This window comes from Emys orbicularis, chromosome 1 (genome assembly GCF_028017835.1).
Source record: "Emys orbicularis isolate rEmyOrb1 chromosome 1, rEmyOrb1.hap1, whole genome shotgun sequence".
NCBI classification, from domain to species: domain Eukaryota; kingdom Metazoa; phylum Chordata; order Testudines; family Emydidae; genus Emys; species Emys orbicularis.
The window spans coordinates 93,707,293-93,731,200 of record NC_088683.1 but is presented as its reverse complement, the minus strand read 5'-3'; the positions used below and the strand labels follow the sequence as shown (position 1 = coordinate 93,731,200).

Here is a 23,908-nt window from a genome sequence, read left to right as displayed (position 1 = left end):
AATTCGACTTCTGTACTCCTCCCCAACGAGAGGAGTAGCGCTAAATTCGACATGGCCATGTCGAATTAGGCTAGGTGTGGATGGAAATCGACGCTAATAGCTCCGGGAGCTATCCCACAGTGCACCACTCTGTTGACGCTCTGGACAGCAGTCCGAGCTCGGATGGTCTGACCAGCCACACAGGAAAAGCCCCGGGAAAATTTGAATTCCTTTTCCTGTCTGGGCAGTTTGAATCTCATTTCCTGTTTGGACATCGTGGCGAGCTCAGCAGCACTGGCAACGATGCAGAGCTCTCCAGCAGAGATGGCCGTGCAATCTCAGAATAGAAAGAGGGCCCCAGCATGGACTGATCGGGAAGTCTTGGATCTGATCACTGTGTGGGGCGATGAGTCCGTGCTTTCCGAGCTGCGCTCCAAAAGACGGAATGCAAAGATCTATGAGAAGATCTCTAAAGCCATGGCAGAGAGAGGATACAGCCGGAATGCAACGCAGTGCCGCGTGAAAATCAAGGAGCTGAGACAAGGCTACCAGAAGACCAAAGAGGCAAACGGACGCTCCGGATCCCAGCCCCAGACATCCCGTTTCTACGAGGCACTGCATTCCATCCTAGGTGCGGCCGCCACCACTACCCCACCACTGACCGTGGACTCTGAGGATGGGATATTGTCCACGGCCGCTTCCTCGGACATGTTAGCGGACGGGGAAGATGAGGAAGGAGATGAGGAGGACGAGGCAGTCGACAGCGCTTACAACGCTGATTTCCCCGACAGCCAGGATCTCTTCATCACCCTTACAGAGATCCCCTACCAACCGTCCCCAGCCGTTAACCCGGACACAGAATCAGGGGAAGGATCACTCAGTAAGTGTTTAAAACATCTAAACATTTATTTTTAACAGAACAGGAATATTAACAATATTAACAATGGGTTTTGCATGATTACTTTGCCCTAGGCGCTTAACGGTTCAGTCCCTGGCAGTGCAACTACTGAAAAAAATCTAACAATGTCCGGTTTAGCATGATTGTTCTGCCCAAGCCGCTCTACTGTTTAGTCCCTGCCAGTGCAGCTACAGTAAAATCCGGTCTATATGTCCGGGGATAGAGCAGAAATCCTCCATGGACATCTCCACGAAGCTCTCCTGGAGGTAATTGGAAAGCCTTTGCATCAGGTTCCTGGGGAGAGCGGCCTTATTGGGTCCTCCGTAGTAGCAAACATTTCCGCGCCAGGAGACAAGCAAGTACTCCGGGATCATTGCCCTGCAGAGCATGGCGGCATACGGCCCTGGTCTTTGCAGGCTTTCCCGAAGCATCCTTTCTTTTTCCGTCTCTGAAATCCTCATCAGAGTGATGTCGCTCATGGTGACCTGCTTTGAATTAGGTAGGGGAATGTTAGTATTGGGACTGCTTGCCTGTTCCTTTACAGAACTGTAACCGGCGGTTTACAGCCACGCGGTGGAGGCGGGAGAGGGGCAGCATACAGGGATCTTTCCCTGGGACAGCCGCGAGGGGGTGGGACAGGGGCAGAGTTCATGCTTGCCGGATTGCTGGCAGCAGGGACTGGCATTGCTTTCAATGTGAAAGGAGGCCAGTGCTACTATTAAAGTTTTAAGCAGCCACAAGTCTACGGCTTACCATGTCGGCCTGCTACACAAATTCCGGTGTCCTGCCCCGCTTCTCTGATCTGCACTGCAAGACCCCAGGCACTGAATGCGAAGGCCGAAAATTCGACCTTGTCCTGAGTGCGCATGTGATAGGTGCTGTGCATGGTCTTTTTCACAGAGAAAGACTATGTTCTTTGTTCACAACTAAATTTATCTTTCTGAGGAATTCACTCCCTTTTTCCCATTCCCACAGCTGCGACTGTCTCCCGACCTAGCCTGGCATCACACTCCCAGAGGCTAGCGCAGATTAGGCGTAGGAAGAAGAGGACACGGGAGGACATGTTCACGGAACTTATGGGCTGCTCCCGAGCCCAGGCAGCCCAGCAGACCCAGTGGAGGGATAACGTGTCCCAAATGCACCGATCACACATGGAACGGGAGGAGAGGTGGCGGCAGGAAGACCAGCAGGCGACTCAAACGCTGCTTGGACTAATGAGGGAGCAAACGGACACGCTCCGGCGCCTTGTGGATGTTCTGCAGGACCGGAGGCAGGAGGACAGAGCCCCGCTGCAGTCTATCTGTAACCGCCCTCCCCCGCCACCAAGTCCCATACCCCCCTCACCCAAAGTCCAAAGAAGGAGGGGCGGCAGAGTCCGTGAAAACTCTCACTCCTCCCCTGCAGACTGCTCTAGTACTAGAAGGCTCTCATTCCCCAAAATTTGACAAGTCCTTTCCTTCCCGCCTCACCCAAGCCCCCGTCCAAGTTTCACCCCGCAGTTTCATGTGTAGTTGCTAATAAAAAATACGTTTCTGTTAATTACTGTTTCCATCATGTTCTTTTAGAGGAGAGTCTGTCTGAAGGGGGGGAAGGGTGTTGGTAATTGGACAGAACAGTCACCTTTACCAGGGTACAGAGGCGGGGGCAGGTTCAGCAGCAGGGCACACACACAGTGCAGTCACTAGTTACCCTGGTCAGTCTGGGAGGTGGTTTTCATGTTCTGTGGTGGGGGGGTGGGGGTTGCTCTGTGACTTTGTGGCGGGGGAGGGCAGTTAGAGATCTTATGCAGTGGTCCTTATCCTGGATCACAGAGCCACGCAGCAGGGGATCTGTAACCGTCCTCCCCCGCCACAAAGTCACATAGCCCCCACACACACAGAGTCCCGAACAGGAGGGGTGGCAGGCTCCGTTGAAACAACCAGTCCACCACTGCGGAGCCTGTCATTCCTGGAGTTTAGAAGCGTCATTTGCATCGCTACACTACACCCGCTCCCCACCACAGTCTGCGTCCCAGGTTCAACACTTTCCCGCGAAAACAGTAATAAAGAAAACGGTGTTCATTAACAAAATTCAAGTGATTTTATTTTTAAACGTGTGTTGGAAGGGGGGGAACGGGGTATGTAACTGGAGAGGATACTGAACATTTAGTGGGTAAAGAAACGGGGGCAGGTTCAGCTTCTCTGTACACAAACTTAAAAGTCACAGGTTACCCTGCTCACTCAGGAACCTAGCTTTCAAAGCCTCCCGGATGCACAGCGCGTCCCGCTGGGCTCTTCTAATCGCCCGGCTGTCTGGCTGGGCGTAATCAGCAGACAGGCTATTTGCCTCAACCTCCCACCCCGCCATAAAGGTCTCCCCCTTGCTCTCACAGAGATTGTGGAGCACACAGCAAGCTGCAATAACAATGGGGATATTGGTTTCGCTGAGATCACAGCGAGTCAGTAAGCTTCTCCATCTCCCCTTGAGACGGCCAAAAGCACACTCCACCACCATTCTGCACTTGCTCAGCCGGTAGTTGAAGAGTTCTTTTTCAGTGTCCAGGGCGCCAGTATAGGGCTTCATGAGCCAGGGCATTAGCGGGTAGGCTGGGTCCCCGAGGATGACTATAGGCATCTCCACATCCCCAAGAGTTACTTTGTGGTCCGGGAAGTAAATACCTTCCTGCAGCCGTCTAAACAGACCTGAGTTCCTGAAAACACGAGCGTCATGAACCTTGCCCGGCCATCCGACGTTGATGTTTGTAAAACGTCCCCTATGGTCCACCAGTGCTTGCAGCACCATTGAAAAGTAGCCCTTTCGGTTGATGTACTGGCTGGCCTGGTGGTCCGGTCCCAGGATAGGGATGTGGGTTCCATCTATAGCCCCACCGCAGTTTGGGAATCCCATCGCGGTGAAGCCATCTATGATGACCTGCGCGTTTCCCAGGGTCACTACCTTTGAGAGCAGTACCTCAACGATTGTGTTGGCTACTTGCATGACAACAACCCCCACGGTAGATTTGCCCACGCCAAAGTGGTTCGCGACTGACCGGTAGCTGTCTGGCGTTGCAAGCTTCCAGAGGGCTATGGCTACTCGCTTCTGGACAGTCAGGGCTGCTCGCATCCGGGTGTCATTGCGCTTCAGGGCAGGGGACAGCAACTCACAAAGTTCCATGAAAGTCCCCTTCCGCATGCGAAAGTTTCGCAGCCACTGTGATTCATCCCAGACCTGCAGCACTATGCGGTCCCACCAGACCGTGCTTGTTTCCCGGGCCCAGAATCGCCGTTCCACAACATCAACATGATCCATTGCCACCGTGATGTCCTCGGCGCGGGGTCCCGTGCTTTCTGACAGGTCTGTGCCACTCTCAGACTTCAGGCCCTCACCGCGCTGCCGTAGCCTCCTCGCCTGATTTCTCTGCATCTGCCTCTGGGAAAGGTGGATGATAAGCTGCGAGGTGTTGACAACGGCCATAACTGCAGCGATGGTCGCAGCGGGCTCCATGCTCGCAGTGCTGTGGCGTCCGCGCTGTCACTGACCAGAAAAGTGCGCAAACTGATTTCCCGCCGGCGCTTTCAGGGAGGGAGGGCGGTAGTGACGGACGGATGACGACAGTTACCCAAAAGCACCCTCGACACATTTTTTTACCCAGAAGGCATTGGGGGCTCGACCCAGAATTCCAATGGGCAGCGGGGACTGCGGGAACTGTGGGATAGCTGCCCACAGTGCACCGCTTCCAATGTCGACGCTTTCCCCGTCAGTGTGGACTCACAAAGTCGAATTACTGTCCTTAGTGTGGACACACACGTTCGATTTTGTAATATCGATTCCACATATTCGATTTAAGTAAAATCAAACTACTCTCGTAGTGTAGACATACCCTTACTCTTTCTTCCATTAATGAAGATGTTAGTACAGACTTAATATCAATCTCTGTGATAGTCCAATAGACACTTTACCCGCACAATATATTGCTATTTATCATTACCCTTTGTTTATGTCCATCAATCAGCCAATTGTCAGTTTGAGTGTGTTCCTATCCCAGTTTGAATTAATTTTTCAAGTAAGATTGAGACAATTGCTTTATTAATATCCAAATATTACATTTAGTGCACTCCACTCTTTCAGTGATTCGGAAATTAAACTAAAAAAGCAATCAAGTTTGTGTGGAAAGATTTATTCTTTATTGCCCTCTGTCAGGAAAACACATAAGTACCTGCTGAATTTTATGCGTCAGGTTAAACCCTATTGACTTCAGTGTGACTTAAGCATGTATTTAAGTGCTCTATTGAATTGGGAACTAAAATACAATCCCAGTTCCATTATCTCATAGGTTTTTAATGAGCATTTTCTCTTAGTATTTGTCCTTTTATTAAGGATAGAAACTTGACTTACAAGGATGGTAATTGCCAGGATCATTTTTCTTTCATGTTTTGAAAAATAGTGTTTTTTCTCTAATCTTCTGCTATATCCCCAGTTCTCCATAACTTTCCAAAAATAAATGTCCATGGTACCGTACATTCTTTAGCTAGATTCCTTTAATACCTTAGGTTTCCTACCATTCAGAGCTGCTGATTTGTGTATTTTCATATTTTCCAAGTATTTTCATGTATTTCCTTTATCAATACTACTTTTCATGGTCTTCCTTACTTCCTAATTGTTCAAACTTTTTTCTTTTATTGTTATATTCAGGCAGGACTTATTTTGTGTAAAGTGTTGTGGTTAACTTGAAGTGTTTTAAATTCACTATTTTCTTTTAAAAAAATCCAATTTCTGATAAAGCACCTATTAAATAATATGGCCTGATTATTTCCACCCCACAAATATTTAGAGGCATGAGTATCTTCAACAGGACTATTCATGTGTGCAAAGTTGTTAAGACACCTGAATGTGTGCAAGATTGGAGCCTTACTCACTAAGGGCATGATCCTGGTGAGGTGCAGAGCACCCTCTTTTCTTACTGAAGACAATGGGAGAAAAAGGTGTTCAGCACCTCAAAGGATGGTGCCCCAAGTGCTGTTAGATCACAAACTAAGCAAACCAGGGGAGGAAAAATAGAGAAAATTATTTGTTCTCCCTCCACTAATTTTTCAGACATAGTGACACAAAGTCTCTTTCGTAACTATAGGAGATACAAAATTTTCAGATAGAAATGTCCCTTTAGTGCTTTTACCTAGCATTTACTCATTCTGCTTTTTTCCTCTCCTTATCTCTTTCCAGTGAGTCTTACTTGCCTTTGCACTCTTATTTTCTTGCCTCCTATATTTTTTAATCACTTTTTTTTAAAACATCAGGTCTTTAAGCAGTCCCTTGAAAAACCACATTTGCGCCTTTGAACTTTAATTTGTATCTTCTAGGATTCCCCAATCCTTTATAATACCAGATTTAAGTGGTTGTTGGTCAGGTTCAAAGTTTTCCTTTTTATGCTCACATTCTCTGTACTGCTTTCCCTCCCAAATTCTGTTGTTTAACTTTATTGATGCAGAATGGCTGCTGCATTCCAGCCCAGAAGTGGCTACATTTCTGTAGTAGGTGAAGTGATCCTTATGTGCTGTAAACAGTCTATCAGACATTTTAGGATTATTAATGAGGGAAGGTGCTATATAAATGTAAGGCATTAGCAATATTTTCTGCTGATCTATAACCCGCACTTCCTACCCTGCATTAGGTACCTCAATGCACTGGAGGTTGGAGTCTCATATTTCTCTTCAGAGGTGAAGTTCAAAGAGGTTTTAAGGACACCAGAACAATTAAAGAAAATTGTGAAGGATCAGAGCCGGAAAAGCAATGGTAAGGGGAGATGAGAGTTCCCTCTCCCTTGCATGCATGCTGTTGATCTCTATCTGTGCACTACTGCCTGGGTTATGTTCTGGGGGAAAATCTTTCAATTTATGGCAGAAAGAGCACAGATACTCTTTTTCATCTTCTATTTTTGTGAATATGGGAAGATGGCACAGAACTCAATTCCCCCACTGTCCTGATAAAGCATATGGGCATATTCTGCTTGTAGAGGCCTCTTGGGGTAGATTATCTTCTGAAGACATGACACTGTCTTCCTACAAGCCCTGTCCAGTGGAGCATTCATAACCCAGCAGCCCCCAGTCATTGTTTGGATTCCTGTGTCACAAGAATGCCCAGCTTCTCTCTCTGTGTCTGTTTCTCTCTCTCACACACCCCTTTTGTGCAACAAGGGGGCTCATTTCAAACATGGGGGAATGACCAATCCCTACTGGAAACCTTGGCCATGGTGGTGATACCTCAGCTCTATTAACAAGTGCTTATGATAATGCTAAGCCCTGACATCACTGGGGAGGGGGAGCATGAGAATAAGGAAGCCAGTGACAGATTAATGGTTTATTCTTCTAATGCTCTTTGCCTTAGAACCTTCTATACCAGGGGTAGGCAACCTATGGCACGCGTGCCAAAGGCGGCACGCGAGCTGATTTTCAGTGGCACTCACACTGCCCAAGTCCTGGCCACCGGTCCGGGGGAATCTGTATTTTAATTTAATTTTAATGAAGCTTCTTAAATATTTTAAAAACCTTATTTACTTTACATGCATAGTTATATATTATAGACTTATAGAAAGAGACCTTCTAAAAACATTAAAATGTATTACTGGCACGCAAAACCTTAAATTAGAGTGAATAAATGAAGACTCGGCACACCACTTCTGAAAGGCTGCTGATCCCTGTTCTATACCATGTTACTGATAGTAGTTTATGCTGCACTCCATCTATGTGCGATTTTAATGCTCATGAAAGGAAGGTGCTGATAATGGTTGGAGTCAGGCATAATGTGGGCAGGTGCTGAGCAAGCTTTCTCCTCCCACTGACAGTGTAGTTCAGTCCTGACCCACAACTATCTGTTCTCCTATTTCTGGCAATGCCTCTCAGCCCTGACTTGCTGTAGCCCTGATATTCTAGATTTTATGGTCTAAGAACAGTATGTTAAACTCTATTTGTCCTTCTTTCCTTATTTGTATGCTTCTCACCTTCTCTCCATCTGTCTTTGCCTGGTCTGTAGTGATCATCATGTGTGGCTCCCCAGCTGAGGTCAAGACAATCCTAGGGGAAGAGAAAGTAGATGAGGACATAGTCATCATCCTGGTGGATCTTCACAAGTAAAGTATCACCACTGGTTTTCCTTCTGCTCCCACTCCCATTTCCTGCAGGATGGAGCTAATGGAAATAGTGCAAGAGGAACTCTCATGCTGAGGAGACATTTTACCATGAAACATTTCCCAGTTACCTCCTTTTCATAGTCTTCTTGGCCCCCTTTTAGCCAATTATCAAAGCTTTTTGGTGTTTGAACCAGGACGCATCCTCCACATCACTTATCCAATCTATGTTAGATTTTTTCAAAGGCATCTAAATTTTGGACTGTGATGTCATAATCATAGAGTCATGACCTCACTGCAGGATGAAATTATAGAATAACAGAAATCAAAGTTAGAACCTAGTGTCCTTTCTATCTTCCTCCCTACTACCCCACCAGCAAATGCAGAAATGCACCCTAAAATATATTCTCCAGGGCTTTGTCTTATCCAATTTTAAATGACATAAGTAGTGTGGCTTCCACCACTTCCACTGAGAGACTATTCCTTAGCCAAATGGATCTCCCTACTAGGATGTATTCCCTGATATTCAGCCTAAATATTCACTTGCTCGATTTCATCTTAGTATTCCCAATTACAGCCTCTTCAGATCACCTTACATGATTTCTCTCCTTCTTTAAGATGGGATCTTCAAAGGAGCCTAAGGTAGTTAGGTACTCAGTTAGGATTTGGGCATCTAACTACCTTAGGCTCCTTTGAAAATCTGGCCAGAAGGCTAGAATTTTCAAAGGTATAGAGGCACCTAAAGAGGCAGAGAGGCACCTGGTGGGATTTTCAAAAACATCTAAGGCCTGGTCTACACTGGGGGGGCGGGGGGTCGATCTAAGTTACGCAACTTCAGCTACGAAGTCGATGTACTTAGATTTACTCACCATGGTGGCTTCACTGTGGTGAGTCGACTGCTGACGTTCCCCCATCGACTCCGCCTGCGCCTCTCGCTCCGGTGAAGTACTGGTGTCGACGGGAGAGCGCTTGGTGGTCGATTTATTGCGTCTAGACTGGACATGATAAATCGACCCCTGCTGGATCGATCGCTGCCCGCCGAGTGGGTTAGGCACCTAACTCATTCAAATCAATAGAAGTTAAGGATCTAACCTTCCTAGGCACTTTTGAAAATCCCTTGGTGTTTATGCCCTTAATGTAATTGTAGACATTTCTCATATCTCCCTTAGCTGTAGAGCTGGTCAGGAATTTTTTGACAAAGTTTTTCATCCAAAAATGTTGATTTGTCAAATCCTGTCAAAAGGGCAGTTTTGATTAAAATTTTTCTCAGCTCCAAGATGAAATTTCTACTCAAAATAAAAGAGCAAGAGACCTGGAATAGCCTGCTGGTTATGGCACTTTCTTAGGATGCAGGAGCTATAAGACATCTAGGTTCTAGGGCCTGCTCTGCCTAATTCAGAGCAGAGACCTGAACACAGGTCTACCTCATTCCAGGTGAGTGCCCTAACCATGGGGCTATAGAGTCAGTCTTTCTTTCTGATCCAATGAATATTTAACTTACATGAAGTGGAACAGCTTCAACAGGAGAGATCTACCTTAGAATAGCGTGGTAGCTAATGCACTCAGCTGGGATGTAGATGACACAGTTCAAGTCTCTGCTCTGAATTAGGCAGAGCAGTGACTTAAACCTAGGTCTCTCATGTTTCCTCCATCTTAGGTGAGTGCCATAATCACTAGGCCATTGGTTATTCTATAGTTGGTAATTCTGATTTTTCACAGAAAAAATTTCAAAGGTCTCAGTTTTGTCCCACTGTAGCATGGGAAGCTTTTCAAAATCATGAAATTTCTCGCAGGACAGGAAAACAGTTTCCTACCCAGTTCTACTTAGTTGCATAATTTGGCCAAATGACACATGGGATTTTTTAAAAATTTCCCTACATTTACCATTTCCTCTAGCCCCTGGATTGTTTTCTTGCTATTCTGATCTTCCAGTTTGTCAGACATATATAAAAGTGAGAGAGAGAGGCTATTACCAAGTGGTTATTGTAATGACCTCCACAGCAGTAATCTCAATAGGATTTCACAAATACAAGATTCTGACTTCATTACAGGATGGAACAGCAGCTGGAGGCCTAGAAGTTTTTACTCAAACACATATCTGCAATAACAGGAAAGGGAGTTGTTGTCAATAAGTGTTGATGGCATTGAGAGAAATGGACTTTCAGGGTTGCCCTAGGATTATATCCCTCTTTGAAACATACTAAGCTCAGACATAAGTATATAAATCTGAAGGAAATCAGGTAGCAGTAGTATATTGACCATCTCTTTGATGGTATGTATAGGACAAATTTTTATTATGGATGGTAGAATGATGTAAGAGCTATTGAAAATATTACAAAACAGGGTACTATTCATGGTACTCTAAATATCCTGTGATTATAAGTCACCAGTTCCAATCAGGTCCATGCCATGGCTAGCAGGCAAAGAAACTGGAAAACTCAGATTAGGAATGGGTTATGGAGCCTTTCACTGGTTACAGTTCTATGTGAAATGGACTGGTTATCTCAGTTCAATATCACTAAAACAATAGGTGTTTTCACCATACTAACTGGTTCCAGTAGTGGTAGCCTCAAAGAGGCCAAGAATCCGCAGGACCATGGAGTCTGAATGCCTCTCAATCCTAGAGCTGGCCTCTCTGGGTCAGGATTGAGGCACTAAAGGAATAGTTTAGTAATCTAAGTTCTAGGTTCAAACACCTCTTGGAATCACAGGTTAAAGTTCCAACAGGCTCAACTCAATCTTTCCTCCTCCAAAGGGAATACATGAAGTAGCCTGCAGTTCACTGTGTGTTTTTCAGATGACACCTTTAAAACATGGAGTCCTGTAAGCATTGTGCTGACATCAAGGATCCTATGACACTTTCCATAAGATCAGGGGGATGCCCTTGTGTCCTTAGCCACAATTTCCCTGCCTTCACTAGCGTGCAGAGTGGTGTCTGAAACTGGTTGCCTCTCTCCCCCGCCCAGCTGCCTATATTTCAGAGGTGTTGTGTTTATATAGATGTAAAGAGCAGACTGGGAAGGAAGATGTGCTCCTAGTTAAGGCACGCTCCTTGGACGCGGACACTTGGGCTTCATTCCTGACTCTGCCACAGACCTTGGGCACATCACTAAGGGTTGGTCTACATGGCACTGGCAAAGCATGTTAGAGGGATGTGATTGATAAAGCGCTTCAATGAACTGTGCTCCTACTGCCCTGCATAGACCCTTCTGGAACAAGCTAAAAGGATTATGTTAACACGATCTGAGTATCTTTTAGTTCATGCCAGCAAGGTCTACATGGGGCAGTTAAAGCATTTTACAAATCACACCCTTCTAATGCGCTTTGCCGATGCCATATAGACAACTTCTATAGAGGTGTTTTGAAGATAAATTCATTTATACGTGGCCCCGCATCACCACCTTGCATATACATATTTACAGATAGGGTGGTCTGTGCAGTGATAGCACAGACTAAATCTGCACTCCGCCCGGGATGGGGGGGATGAGATGATTTTTTCTTCCTTGAATAGGAGGATTGGAGCCACCACTGCAGTTGCTGCAGCATGTGGTCTTCTGACAGGGCCAGCTGCCTCAATGCCGTGGTGCCATCCTACCATTCGCTGCTGCTTGTGTTTGATTTTAGCATAACCCTGTAGTTTATGGGATGTCTCAGATCAGGCCTTCTCATATACAAACACAGAAATATGCTAAATCCAAACAAGCAGCAGAGGGTAACTGGGTCAGGCCCCACTTTTCTCCAGTGGTGGAGTTCCCCAGATAGCTCTGTGGCTTTAAATTCTGTTGGGCCAAGAGCCCTCTGCCAGCCAGGACTCAAGCATAGATCATGTTGATCTGTAGAACTAAGTCAGCCATTGCTAGGAGGGCTCTTGCAGAGCTACTAAATCCTGTGGGCTCCAGGGAATTTTCCCTATTGGTCAGTCCAAGCCTGACTGTAAAGCACTTTGAGATCCCTTCAGGGTGAAAGGTGCAGCGTGAATGTCTGGGGATATGATTAAGGGCAGGGGCAGTGTGTATGGGGGTGGGGAATATAAGAACATAAAAATGGCCATACTGGGTCAGACCCAAAGGTCCATCCAGCCCAGTATCCTGTCATAGAATCATAGAATCATAGAATATCAGGGTTGGAAGGGACCTCAGGAGGTCATCTAGTCCAACCCCCTGCTCAAAGCAGGACCAATTCCCAACTAAATCATCCCAGCCAGGGCTTTGTCAAGCCTGACCTTAAAAACCTCTAAGGAAGGAGATTCCACCACCTCCCTAGGTAACCCATTCCAGTGCTTCACCACCCTCCTAGTGAAAAAGTTTTTCCTAATATCCAACCTAAACCTCCCCAACTGCAACTTGAGACCATTACTCCTTGTTTTGTCATCAGGTACCACTGAGAACAGTCTAGATCCATCCTCTTTGGAACGCCCTTTCAGGTAGTTGAAAGCAGCCATCAAATCCCCCCTCATTCTTCTCTTCTGCAGACTAAACAATCCCAGTTCCCTCAGCCTCTCCTCATAAGTCATGTGCTCCAGCCCCCTAATCATTTTTGTTGCCCTCCGCTGGACTCTTTCCAATATTTCCACATCCTTCTTGTAGTGTGGGGCCGAAAACTGGACACAGTACTCCAGATGAGGCCTCACCAATGTCGAATAGAGGGGAACGATCACGTCCCTCGATCTGCTGGCAATGCCCCTACTTATACAGCCCAGAATGCCGTTAGCCTTCTTGGCAACAAGGGCACACTGTTGACTCATATCCAGCTTCTCGTCCACTGTAACCCCTAGGTCCTTTTCTGCAGAACTGCTTCCTAGCCATTCGGTCCCTAGTCTGTAACAGTGCATGGGATTCTTCCGTCCTAAGTGCAGGACTCTGCACTTGTCCTTGTTGAACCTCATCAGGTTTCTTTTGGCCCAATCCTCTAATTTGTCCAGGTCCCTCTGTATCCTGTCCCTACCCTCCAGCGTATCTACCACTCCTCCCAGTTTAGTGTCATCTGCAAACTTGCTGAGAGTGCAGTCCACGCCATCCTCCAGATCATTAATGAAGATATTGAACAAAACCGGCCCCAGGACCAACCCCTGGGGCACTCCACTTGAAACCGGCTGCCAACTAGACATGGAGCCGTTGATCACTACACATTGAGCCCGACGATCTAGCCAGCTTTCTATCCACCTTATAGTCCATTCATCCAGCCCATACTTCTTTAACTTGCTGGCAAGGATACTGTGGAAGACTGTATCAAAAGCTTTGCTAAAGTCAAGGAATAACACATCCACTGCTTTTCCCTCATCCACAGACCCAGTTATCTCCTCGTAGAAGGCAATTAGGTTAGTCAGGCATGACTTGCCCTTGGTGTATCCAAGCTGACTGTTCCTGATCACTTTTCTCTCCTCTAAGTGCTTCAGAATTGATTCCTTGAGGACCTGCTCCATGATTTTTCCAGGGACTGAGGTGAGGCTGACTGGCCTGTAGTTCCCCGGATCCTCCTCCTTCCCTTTTTTAAAGATGGGCACTATATTAGCCTTTTTCCAGTCATCCAGGACCTCCCCTGATCGCCATGAGTTTTCAAAGATAATAGCCAATGGCTCTGCAATCACATCCGCCAGCTCCTTTAGCACCCTCGGATGCAGCGCATCCGGCCCCATGGACTTGTGCTCGTCCAGTTTTTCTAAATAGTCCCGAACCACTTCTTTCTCCACAGAGGGCTGGTCACCTTCTCCCCATACTGTGCTGCCCAGTGCAGCAGTCTGGGAGCTGACCTTGTTCGTGAAGATAGAGGCAAAAAAATCATTGAGTACATTAGCTTTTTCCACATCCTCTGTTACTAGGTTGCCTCCCTCATTCAGTAAGGGGCCCACACTTTCCTTGACTTTCTTCTTGTTGCTAACATACCTGAAGAAACCCTTCTTGTTACTCTTAACATCTCTTGCTAGCTGCTACTCCAAGTGTGATTTGGCCTTCCTGATTTCACTCCTGCATGCCTGAGCAATATTTTTATACTCCTCCCTGGTCATTTGTCCAATCTTTCACTTCTTGTAAGCTTCTTTTTGCGTTTAAGGTCAGCAAGGATTTCACTGTTAAGCCAAGCTGGTTGCCTGCCATATTTACTGTTCTTTCTACACATTGGGATGGTTTTTTCCTGCAACCTCAATAAGGATTCTTTAAAATATAGCCAGCTCTCCTGAGCAACAGTGGCCAATGCCAGGTGCCCTAGAAGGAGTGAACCTAACACATAATGATCAAGTGATCTCTCTCCTGCCATCCATCTCCACCCTCTGACAAAGAGAGGCTAGGGACACCATTCCTTACCCATCCTGGCTAATAGCCATGAATGGACTTAACCTCCATGGATTTGTCTAGTTCTCTTTTAAACCCTGTTATAGTCCTAGCTGCTGCTGCCTCCTGTGCTTGGGCTAAAGAGAGGACTTTGGTCTCCAAAGTTCTTACTCTGGCACTAAATTCATACTGAAAGTTAAAAAGACAAGAATGAGCAATCAAATGTGGGTTATGGGATGAGATTCACAAAAGGAGCTTTTAGCAATCCAACTGTATCAAATACAATTATATAATACTGCCCCTTCCCATTGATATAGTCAATCTCCTCTCAGTGATGCTTTCAGCAAGTGGTTCTCAGACTGTGGTTTGTGGAGCACTTCCAGATGGTCTGCGGAGCTGCTTCTGTCATGAAGCGAAGTAGCAGCCATCTTCAAGCAGTGGCCTATCCTGCTAGTATAGCTCATCACCAAACTTTGATGGTTTCCACAGACTCTTTTAGCTCACTAAACTAAGGAAAAACAAGCCAGCCCTTCTCTGCACCCTGTATAGCTATTTCATATCTTTCTTGGCCAAGTGTTTCTGTCATGTAAATTCTGCTGCGATCAAGTTTGTAAAGGACACCAAAATTAGAGGGCTAGTAAATGCATCAGAGGTCAAAAACAAATTGACCAGTCTCTCTACGTGTAAAGTGCTTCAAGCAGGGAGAGAAAATAAACAGCACAGAAACAAAGCAGGGCAATAGAATCTATTTAGGCATATGTGTTTATTTTTATCTGGTCTCTTCAGATCTGTCCCAATATTACCATTTTGTGTAGCTAAACACTATAGCTGCCACAGGGATAGTGTGAACAATGGAAGGGGATGTATCTACCACAGTGAAAAGTGATGTACAATGTCAAAAAGTTTGAGAACCACCATGTGAACCTGTTAATCAACAGTTCCTTTTGGGGAGAGGGGGAAGGTCTCTCTAGGTATGCAGAGCTGGAGGTCTCCCCTGCTCCTGCTATCATTGTCCCTGAAGCACTTGTGTTTTTCTTTGCAGTAACATCTACTTTCAGAACAACACCAAATCAGACAGTTATATGCGGAATGTCCTTGTCTTGACGCTGCCACCACCCAGTTACACACCGAATTCCACAAATTCCACAGAAGAACACCTGGTAACCACACTATTTCATATCTGATCATTTCATCCAGCTCACCTGTGTTCACACAAGAGTGTTCCAAAAAAAAAAAAAAAAAAAAAAGGCTGCTACTGACTACTCATCCCACAAAATAAATTAATCACATTGCAAAACAGCAGCATGGTATAGGAATGTTTAGCTCTTCATGTCATGACAGTGTGACGATGCCGGATGACCTCTCATCCTCCTGCTGTAATGTGGCATCATGATGTAGGGTTACAGCATCACAAAACAAAGGTGCAAGACAGTTGTGCTACATTATGAGGCCCAAACTAAGTTCAAAGCTTTTAATTGGCCTGCAAGTGTCTAGTTTATGGGACTTGGGAGAGAGCTGTGAAAATTTTTACTCCTGGGGGAATTCTGTGCCACTGCGCATGTACAGAATTTATATCCCCCCCAGATTTCTTTGTTTCCCCATAGAAAAATGACTTTCTGACAGAGAAGCAAAGGGAAGCCACAAAAGTTGTCATGCGACCCTCCCCAGCAGTATGTTTCAGGTGCCCAGGGCAGCCAGCAGAGTGGTAGATCACTGTGGGTTGGCGGCAGGATTGGAGAAGACACGGCTGGTGGCTCCTACCCTGCGCCAGACTCAGCTGCTAGTCCCGGCTGAGCTGGGGAGGATGGGACTTCCTCTTCTCCTACACAGCATCTGGGGCCGGGTCAGACCCACCCCCAGATTTCTCCCCCGGCTGTAGGAAGCTCTGCAACCCCCCCCCCAGCACTTCCTGCACCCATCGTTCCTCAGCTGCAGGGGGAGGGATCACTGTACAGGGAGCTGCTCCCCCATCCGTCCAACTCCTGTGCATCCAGACCCCCTCATACCCAGACCCTCCCTCTGAGCCTCACCCTACCCCTGCACCTGGACCACCCCGAAGACCACCCACACCCAGATCCCCACCCTACTGAGCCCCAACCAGCTGCACCTGGATCCCAAACCAACTGAACCCCACTCCCCCAGCATCTGGACCCCCCACTGAACCCCCCCACCCAGACCCCCCTGCTGAGCTCTATCCTGTGCCCACACTCAGACCCCCCCTGCTGAGCACCAACCCCCTTCACCCAGTACAGTCCCATTACCGTTGCACCCAGAACCCCCCAACAAGCCCCTGTGCATCCAGATCCTGCCTGCACCCAGCTCCACTGAGCCACCCGCACCCAGATTGCCCCACACAGAACCCTCTTAACCCACACCTGGATCCCCCCACGCTAAGCCCTCCACACTTGCATCCTGCCTTGCTGAGCCTGCCTGCCCACACCTGGTGCACCTGGCATGGAGGGGCAGGGCTTGGGGTGTTTCTGGGGCAGGCCTGGTCCTTGCGCTGTGTCAGGGTTGGGTGCAGCCTCACTGCTGAGTCCGTGTCCCGGGGGGGTGGGGAGGGAGCTGCACAGTGATCTCCCACTTCTGTGCAGCCAGTGGCCTGTGCTCCCCAATGCCATGCTGGAGCCTCCACATTTATTTGACAAGCACAATTTGCAGAATTTTAATATATCGTGCACAGAATTTTTAATTTTTTGGCACAGAATACCCTCAGAAGTAGAAAATATGGACTGTACCTCAAGTTTTGGGGTGACTGTAAAGTCTATCAGATGCTTTCTAGAGTAGCTATACTACATAATTCAGGCCGGATTTATAGATGTGGTGGGGCTGTGGGGGAAAAAGGAGCGGTGGCCAGGTTTCAGAGACACAGACTGTGGGGAAAACAAGGGCTGAGAGACAGAAACTCTGCTACACTACTGAGGAAGCCCGGGGAAAAAGGAAGGGTCTGCAATTGTGATTTGGGGGGGTTGTGGGAAGACAGAGATGAAGCACCTTGCTCCCAAAGGAGAATAAATGGGGGATTTGGAGGTGGGAGAGCCTCTTGTAACAGGTTTCTAGCTGAGCAATACAGCTACAGGACTTAGTTGCCTTGCCCTGTGCCCCTGGGGATAAGTGCAATGGTATCGCTACTGCTCTCTGGTGCAGAACAACAGAATAAACTCTGATGAAAGGTAATTCAGTGATTTTTTATGGGTGCCCTTGCTCTGCCCATTTGGGGCCTGTCATTCAATGTCACAGCAGATCCAGGGTTGTTTGGAGGTTGTGCTGCTGCATTTCTTTTCTGGGTCAACTTTCTGCTACCTGGGTCGCATCAGAAAAAAGTCAGGCAGGACCAGTGCCTTATGTACCTTTAATATCACCAAGTCTCCCCTGCAGGCTTCTAGAAACCTTTGAGGTGCCATCAAGTATTATAGACTAGTGAACTAAACCCAAGGCATGGAAGATTCAGAAATCAACAGTTGTCAGGAGGTGTCTACTGGAAAATACTTTTGACCCACAGAACCTCTTGCTATTCCAGTCCTTGGGCCTCCCCAGTTCTGCCACTGCACCTTAATCTTGACCTGCAGTACCCTCTTACTACAGACCTGTGGCTCCATCACCTCACTCTGCTTATACACCTCAATCCCACCTTGCAGCATCCTATTTTTCCAAGCCTGATCCCCCACACACCACTACCAATGCACCTCACTCTGATCTGCAGCAGCTTCTGCTGTTCCATTCCTGAAGTTTCTCCTGAGCTGATACTCCCAACTATGCTGCAGTTTTGGATGGAGGTATAAACAGGCTGTGTTGCCAACTTCTTTTTTTTCCCTATTCTAGCTGAATAATGACTATATTGTCGGCTATTTGGATGGAGTCTTGCTCTTTGGACACGTCCTGAAGAAACTTCTGTTTTCCCAACAGCCAATTGGGAGTCCCGCTGATTTCATTGAACAGTTTCGGAACATCACATTTCAAGGTAATCAAGTACAATTCTGAGCAACAGCTCACTGAGTGGACTGTGGGGAGAGGGAGTTTGTTTTCCAGGTGGGCATGAGGGGAAGTCCCCTTACTGCTGAACGGGTTCAGACTCTGCAATGAGTTGTCTTCCCTCTTGTTCTGTTCAATTGATGTTTCTAAATATACTATGATAATCAGCACTGAAGAAACAGACTAAGTAATATCCACACACAGAGAATCCCCCTCCGTATACATCACATACAAAATAAGAGATGAAACATTTTATAAATTTCAATTAGGACCAAAGTGTTTGGGGGCCAGAATCTCTCCTGGGCTGCAGGCTCTTCACACTGGTCTGGCGGTGTAAAGGGTACAGAAATGACCTAGGAGGAATATCCCTGTATAGTGGGAGGGGCACTCCCTGGTCAGCACAGAATAGGATGACATATGTTAAGCTCCCTGGCCTTATTACCTTGTGCTTTTCTGATGTAGGTATAGAGGACTGAATTGTCTATATGGGAACTATTGCCTGGGTGGACCAAAGGATGTGTAATTGTGAGGCATCCAAGTGGGTTGCAGAGTCCATTAGACTCTTCCCTGTCATCTGACTGGCATCCAGGTTTTATTTTAGGCTAGACACAAGGTTGGATGAGGATGAAGTATACATAACATTGAACCAAATCCATCTCTAAGCTTCATCCCCCAAAATGTAGCCAGTTCTTCTTTTGTCATTGTCCTGGATGGTAGTGTGGGGAGTATGTATAGTAGATAACGTTCAGCCACAGCTAACATTGGCCAAGAAAGCATCAGCATCAATTTCACCATTGACTTCAGAGGGAGCAGAATTAGGCCAACACTGAGTGCTTTTGAAGATTACACCCTAAAATCCTTAGTCTGTAACATTAACATATCCTGAGTTATGGAATGTATGTGTTCCCCACCATAAGAAAGAAAGCAGCAGGGTAAGAAAAAGTATGGTTAAAATGGCAAGGTACACAAGGTTATTAGACCCAAACAGCTATCCCTCAAAAGATGAAAATCTAGCCCAAGTGAAGCCAGTAGAAAAGAACATATATTATCTCTGTATTTCCCTCCTTGTTAACAGACTTTGAGACCAGGGATAGAATCAGAGTTTCCTTCTCACCTCTAGAGAAGGTCCCTTGAAGGCACATTGGCAGGATCAGTGTATGGAAATAAAACAGACTGGTTGCTACACAAGTTGTATCTTTTCTGTGGTTAGGGAGGCTTCATTCTTCAGTATTGTCAGATCTACTCCTTTTACCAATTCCAAACTCATATTTTAAAGCAAAAATAGTATGGAAATAGGGGAGAAGCAGAGGCTGAATAAGCTGACGTGGGTGCTAAGAAGGGTGCTGTCGTGTAGCTGCAGACGGTTAATGGGAAGAAAAACCCTAACATCAGAAGTCTCTTAATTTACACCTCTCTTCTTGTCACATGTTAATGCTTCTTGGGAAAGTGCCAGGCTCCTTCATTGATCTGTTCCTTGTGTTCACAGGTGCACTGGGTCCAGTGACCCTGGATGAATTTGGAGATCTTGATGTCAATTTATCTCTATTGTATACATCAGTAGATACCTATCAAGTATGTAATTCCATTAAGAAGGTGTTCTGTGGTGATCTGTGAGAGGGGAACTAGAGGCCCTGGGTTAGAGTGTGACTATGACAAGAGAGATAGCCAGAGCTGAAATGGAGGTGTACTAGAGCTGTCTGTGTGCAGGTGTGGGAGCTAGGGGTCCCTTCAAGTCCCCTCCCAGACCCCACTTCAGGTCCTTGTACTGTCTTTCTCATCCTGCTGGCAGCTGCCCAAGGGATCCTCGGAGCAAGCAAACAAATGAAAGGTCTTCTCTCTTTCTTCCCTTTTGGGAGAGGGGAGTCCATGGGAAATTAGAGAAAAGTAAGGGTGACCTGGGACTCAGGCAGTCTTCCTGGGTCAGCTCTTTGGGCTTAGTCTAGATGGGGGTCTATCTCCAGCCCCTCCTCACGGGGCATGTTGTTTTGAGGCTCAGTTGTGCAGCTTTGGGAGAAGTGAAGCTTGTTGCTGTCTCTCTCTGTGAGCCTAGCTTGGCTTTCAGAGGCAGGGCAGCCTTCATCCTGTTCACTGCCCTCATCTTGGGGCAAGTGTTCCCCTTTAAGCTCCCCCCCACTCCAGGCAGAACAAGCCTTGCAGGTGTGCCTTGTTGGTGTTGAATAGGCCCAGGGGAACTTGTTTCTCTCCTCTCTGCCATTTTGAGAGCATGCCCCTTCACAGCAGCACAATGAGGCAAGTGAGGAAAGAAGTCACCCTGATGACTTGGTAGACTGATGAAGTCAAAAACACCAGACTTTGTGGGACTGCTGCACTTCTGGGAAGGACAGAGGAGTAGTACAGGCAGAATATGAAAAACAGAAACATGAACCAGGCTGGAGGGGACACATCACTGCAGTAGAGGGCATGAATCTATTTTGCTGAGAGTTGTGTAGTGCATTATGGGAGGATGAAGCAAAGGAAAGGGACTGAGCACGAGAGCTATTAACAAAGTTCATTTCTATATTCTCTCACAGTTCCAGACCCTCCTGCAGTATGACACTCATCAGAATAAGACAGAACCAATGACTACCAGCCCATCTTTCAGCTGGAGGAACCGCAAGCTTCCTAATGACATTCCAAGCACCGGTGAGATACCTACTAAACTGGTTCATAATGGAGGGGGCTCATGCACTGTTAAGATAACACTTACTATGCAATGTGGCCACCCAATCTTAACTGCCATAGGGATGTCAATAGGAGCAGCTCCCATTGGCCGGGCCATCACTTCCCGCAGCTCCCATTGGCCAGGAACAGCGAACCACTGCAAATCTAGAAGTCCAACTTCTGATATAACCAGATTTTTTGCAGCTTAGGCAAAACAAACGAAAATGCTTTCCAAAGCCAAGAATTTAAAAAGGCTTCCTCCAGCCCAGTTTCCAAACAAATATATTCAAACAGAAAATGGCATTAGATAGCCAAAGTTTAAGTTACTGTTACCATCCACCTCCTATCAAAACTGTTCTAGCTAGCTATGTCCTCTTTCCTCTAGAAAGCTAACCAAACTCAATAACTAGAACACAACCCTTTTATAAAAACAACAAGGAGTCCGGTGGCACCTTAAAGACTAACAGATTTATTTGGGCATAAGCTTCCGTGGGTAAAAAACCTCACTTCTTCAGATGCATTTGAGTTTTTTTACCCACGAAAGCTTATGCTCAAATAAATCTGTTCGTCTTTAAGGTGCCACCGGACTCCTTGTTGTTTTTGTGGATACAGACTAACACAGCTACCCCCTGATACTTAACCCTTTTATAGTGTGTAATTTGCAACTGCTGATCCAATTCTGCTACTCTTCCCCATGACATCCCTTGAAATTAGGGCTTTCACCTTTGATTTTTCTATTGCTCAGAGTGTTAACGCCCACCCTACCAATCCCTGGATGGGGTCTATACACTCCAACATAAATTTTATTCTGGTACTTTAGGAAGAATACATAATATTAATTCGTGGTGGAATACTGTTTAGCATGCTATAGTGTGAGTAGCCACAAGAGGGTAGCAGAGCCTCAAGAATAAAACTGGTGCTCTAATACTCCCATTTCAAATATCACCCAGTCACATTATTAAAATGTGAGTTTGGAATCATGCAGGCTTCTATAAGTGAGACACATGTTTCAGGGGGTTCGCAGGGAGACACCTCGTGACTCCTCATGCATATCTGCTTGACTGATTTATTTATTGGTGACCTGATGTCCTGCCTTCCTAACTGGAGGCCAATCTTCCACTGATTTCAACGGGCTTTTCATCAGGCCCTGGGTATGTATTTTTTAATACAAGGTGTTCAGTGTTCTCACTAAGGTTGTATATTTTCCCGTTTTTCTCCTTTGCAGGCCCGCACATCCTGACTATCGCTGTCTTTGCACTCACAGGGACCGTGGTGTTGGTTCTGATCATCGCTCTGCTGGTGTTGAGGTACCAGCCTCATCTTTCTTCTCTCCTGCATTTGCTACTTCTGGGCCTGGGTTGTTTGATATCTCCTTGAAAATCTGTCCAATTATCTCCCACCCATCGGCAAGGCTCTTGTTGGCTTCTCCCTCTGTGTGTGCCACTCTATTGTAGACACCACGCATGGCACCTGTATTCAGCACTCCGCTTTGAGAAATGATCCAGTTGCTCAGGTAGTAGATGTGACAGATGATCAGGCCTATTCCATCCACTAGAAAGCACTGCTTTGCATACACACACAAACTTAGCAAGTGTCTTTGTGAGGACCAGGCCAACCTTCAGACTTTTTCTCACTTACTGCTCACACTTAGTCCTTTCTATTACTCTACTATGTTTCTTTATCCTTTTGGTGACTTAACAGTTCATTCTGAAAGGATGATCTTGTGTCATTGCACTAATAAAAACACCAGAAAGTTTTGGTGCCACAGTCTCTAGACCCACTTTATCTCTTACTATTTTCCCAGACTTGTCTTGCCTCATTGCAGCTAGTTCACATGCTTTTTCTATGGATAAAATTTTCTGACTAGATTGTGGTATAGCTTCTATCATGGCAAAAAAATCAAATAAATAGAAACTGAAACCCACTCTAGGATCCTCTCAAAGAAAAAGTTCAACCCATTTGCAGTGCATCTATATATCTCTCATATTCACAGGACCCAGAACCGTCATTTTCAGTGGTTTTAGAGGTGTATATTTTACCTGGACCTTCCACCTTTAGTAGCTCAGACGACTCCTTTTCCACAGATCAAAGGACTTCAGAGACAACAAGAAAATTGGATTCTATGAAAACCTGATTGGTAGCACACTTTAACCATTGTCATTTTGACCTGATGTGTTCTCCTTGCTAGTTAACACTTTCCATGAGATAAGAATCCAAGTTGATGTAGTCAGTCCACACTTGGATGCCCAGCTGTACCCAAGAAATAGAAGAGCTCATTGTTCACAAACCTAAGGACAAACATGCCAACAGACTGATAAAGTTAATCTGTATTTGTTTATTTGTTGAAGAGCTACCAGAAATTTGACAAAAGGCTATTTCCAGACACTTTGTACTGCTGCCAAAGGTGATGTTACCCCTCCTGAATCTATTCCAATGAATCTACTGATGGCAAAGATATTAATCATTGAATTCTATTTAGAGTTTTATGCCACACCCATCACTGTGGTCTCTGAGAGCCTCCAATGCAGAAGAAATCCCTGGGGAGTCCTCAGAATCAATTCTTGCTATCTTTTCCAAAGAATTTACGCTTTGCATGTAGAAATGTTACCAAACTTCACAATCCTAGCTAATTCAGATGATGCAGTGGATTACCTCATAATTCTCAAGGAAGAGAGATCTGACAATGACATTCTCTTTTGTCAGCCAGTTAATGCCCTGATTAATAACTGTCTACACTTGATACCAATTTTGCTCTTCCCATCAATATAGCCAAGCTCCACAAGCAGACTACCTAAACTGCGATCTTCTGACCCTAGTTTCAATTGTGCAGTAATTTCCTGCTCTAGTAAGTCTTATATCTTGATAGATGATAATAATACTCCTAAGGATCCATTAGGCAAGAAAATGAACCAGAGCTCCAATCATTTCTTATATATCACCCAGTGTGTGGAGTTCCTAAACTATCCACACTTTTCTGGGTAGTTCTGACTTCCAAGTAAACAAATCAATCCAGAGTCCTCAAAAAACACAAAA

General features: G+C 46.1%; 1 protein-coding gene across 1 annotated transcript in view; it reads left to right on the top strand.

Annotated features, from left to right (window-relative positions):
- LOC135885826 (guanylyl cyclase C-like) overlaps positions 1 to 23,908 on the top strand; it is a 65,039-nt gene that overhangs the window by 8,039 nt on the left and 33,092 nt on the right. Inside the window, exons 5-11 of the mRNA XM_065413732.1 lie at positions 6,525 to 6,646; positions 7,883 to 7,979; positions 15,285 to 15,402; positions 18,065 to 18,203; positions 19,701 to 19,786; positions 20,746 to 20,857; positions 22,101 to 22,182. Coding sequence (XP_065269804.1) covers positions 6,525 to 6,646; positions 7,883 to 7,979; positions 15,285 to 15,402; positions 18,065 to 18,203; positions 19,701 to 19,786; positions 20,746 to 20,857; positions 22,101 to 22,182 — 756 coding nt within the window. The remainder of the gene's footprint in view (positions 1 to 6,524; positions 6,647 to 7,882; positions 7,980 to 15,284; positions 15,403 to 18,064; positions 18,204 to 19,700; positions 19,787 to 20,745; positions 20,858 to 22,100; positions 22,183 to 23,908) is intronic.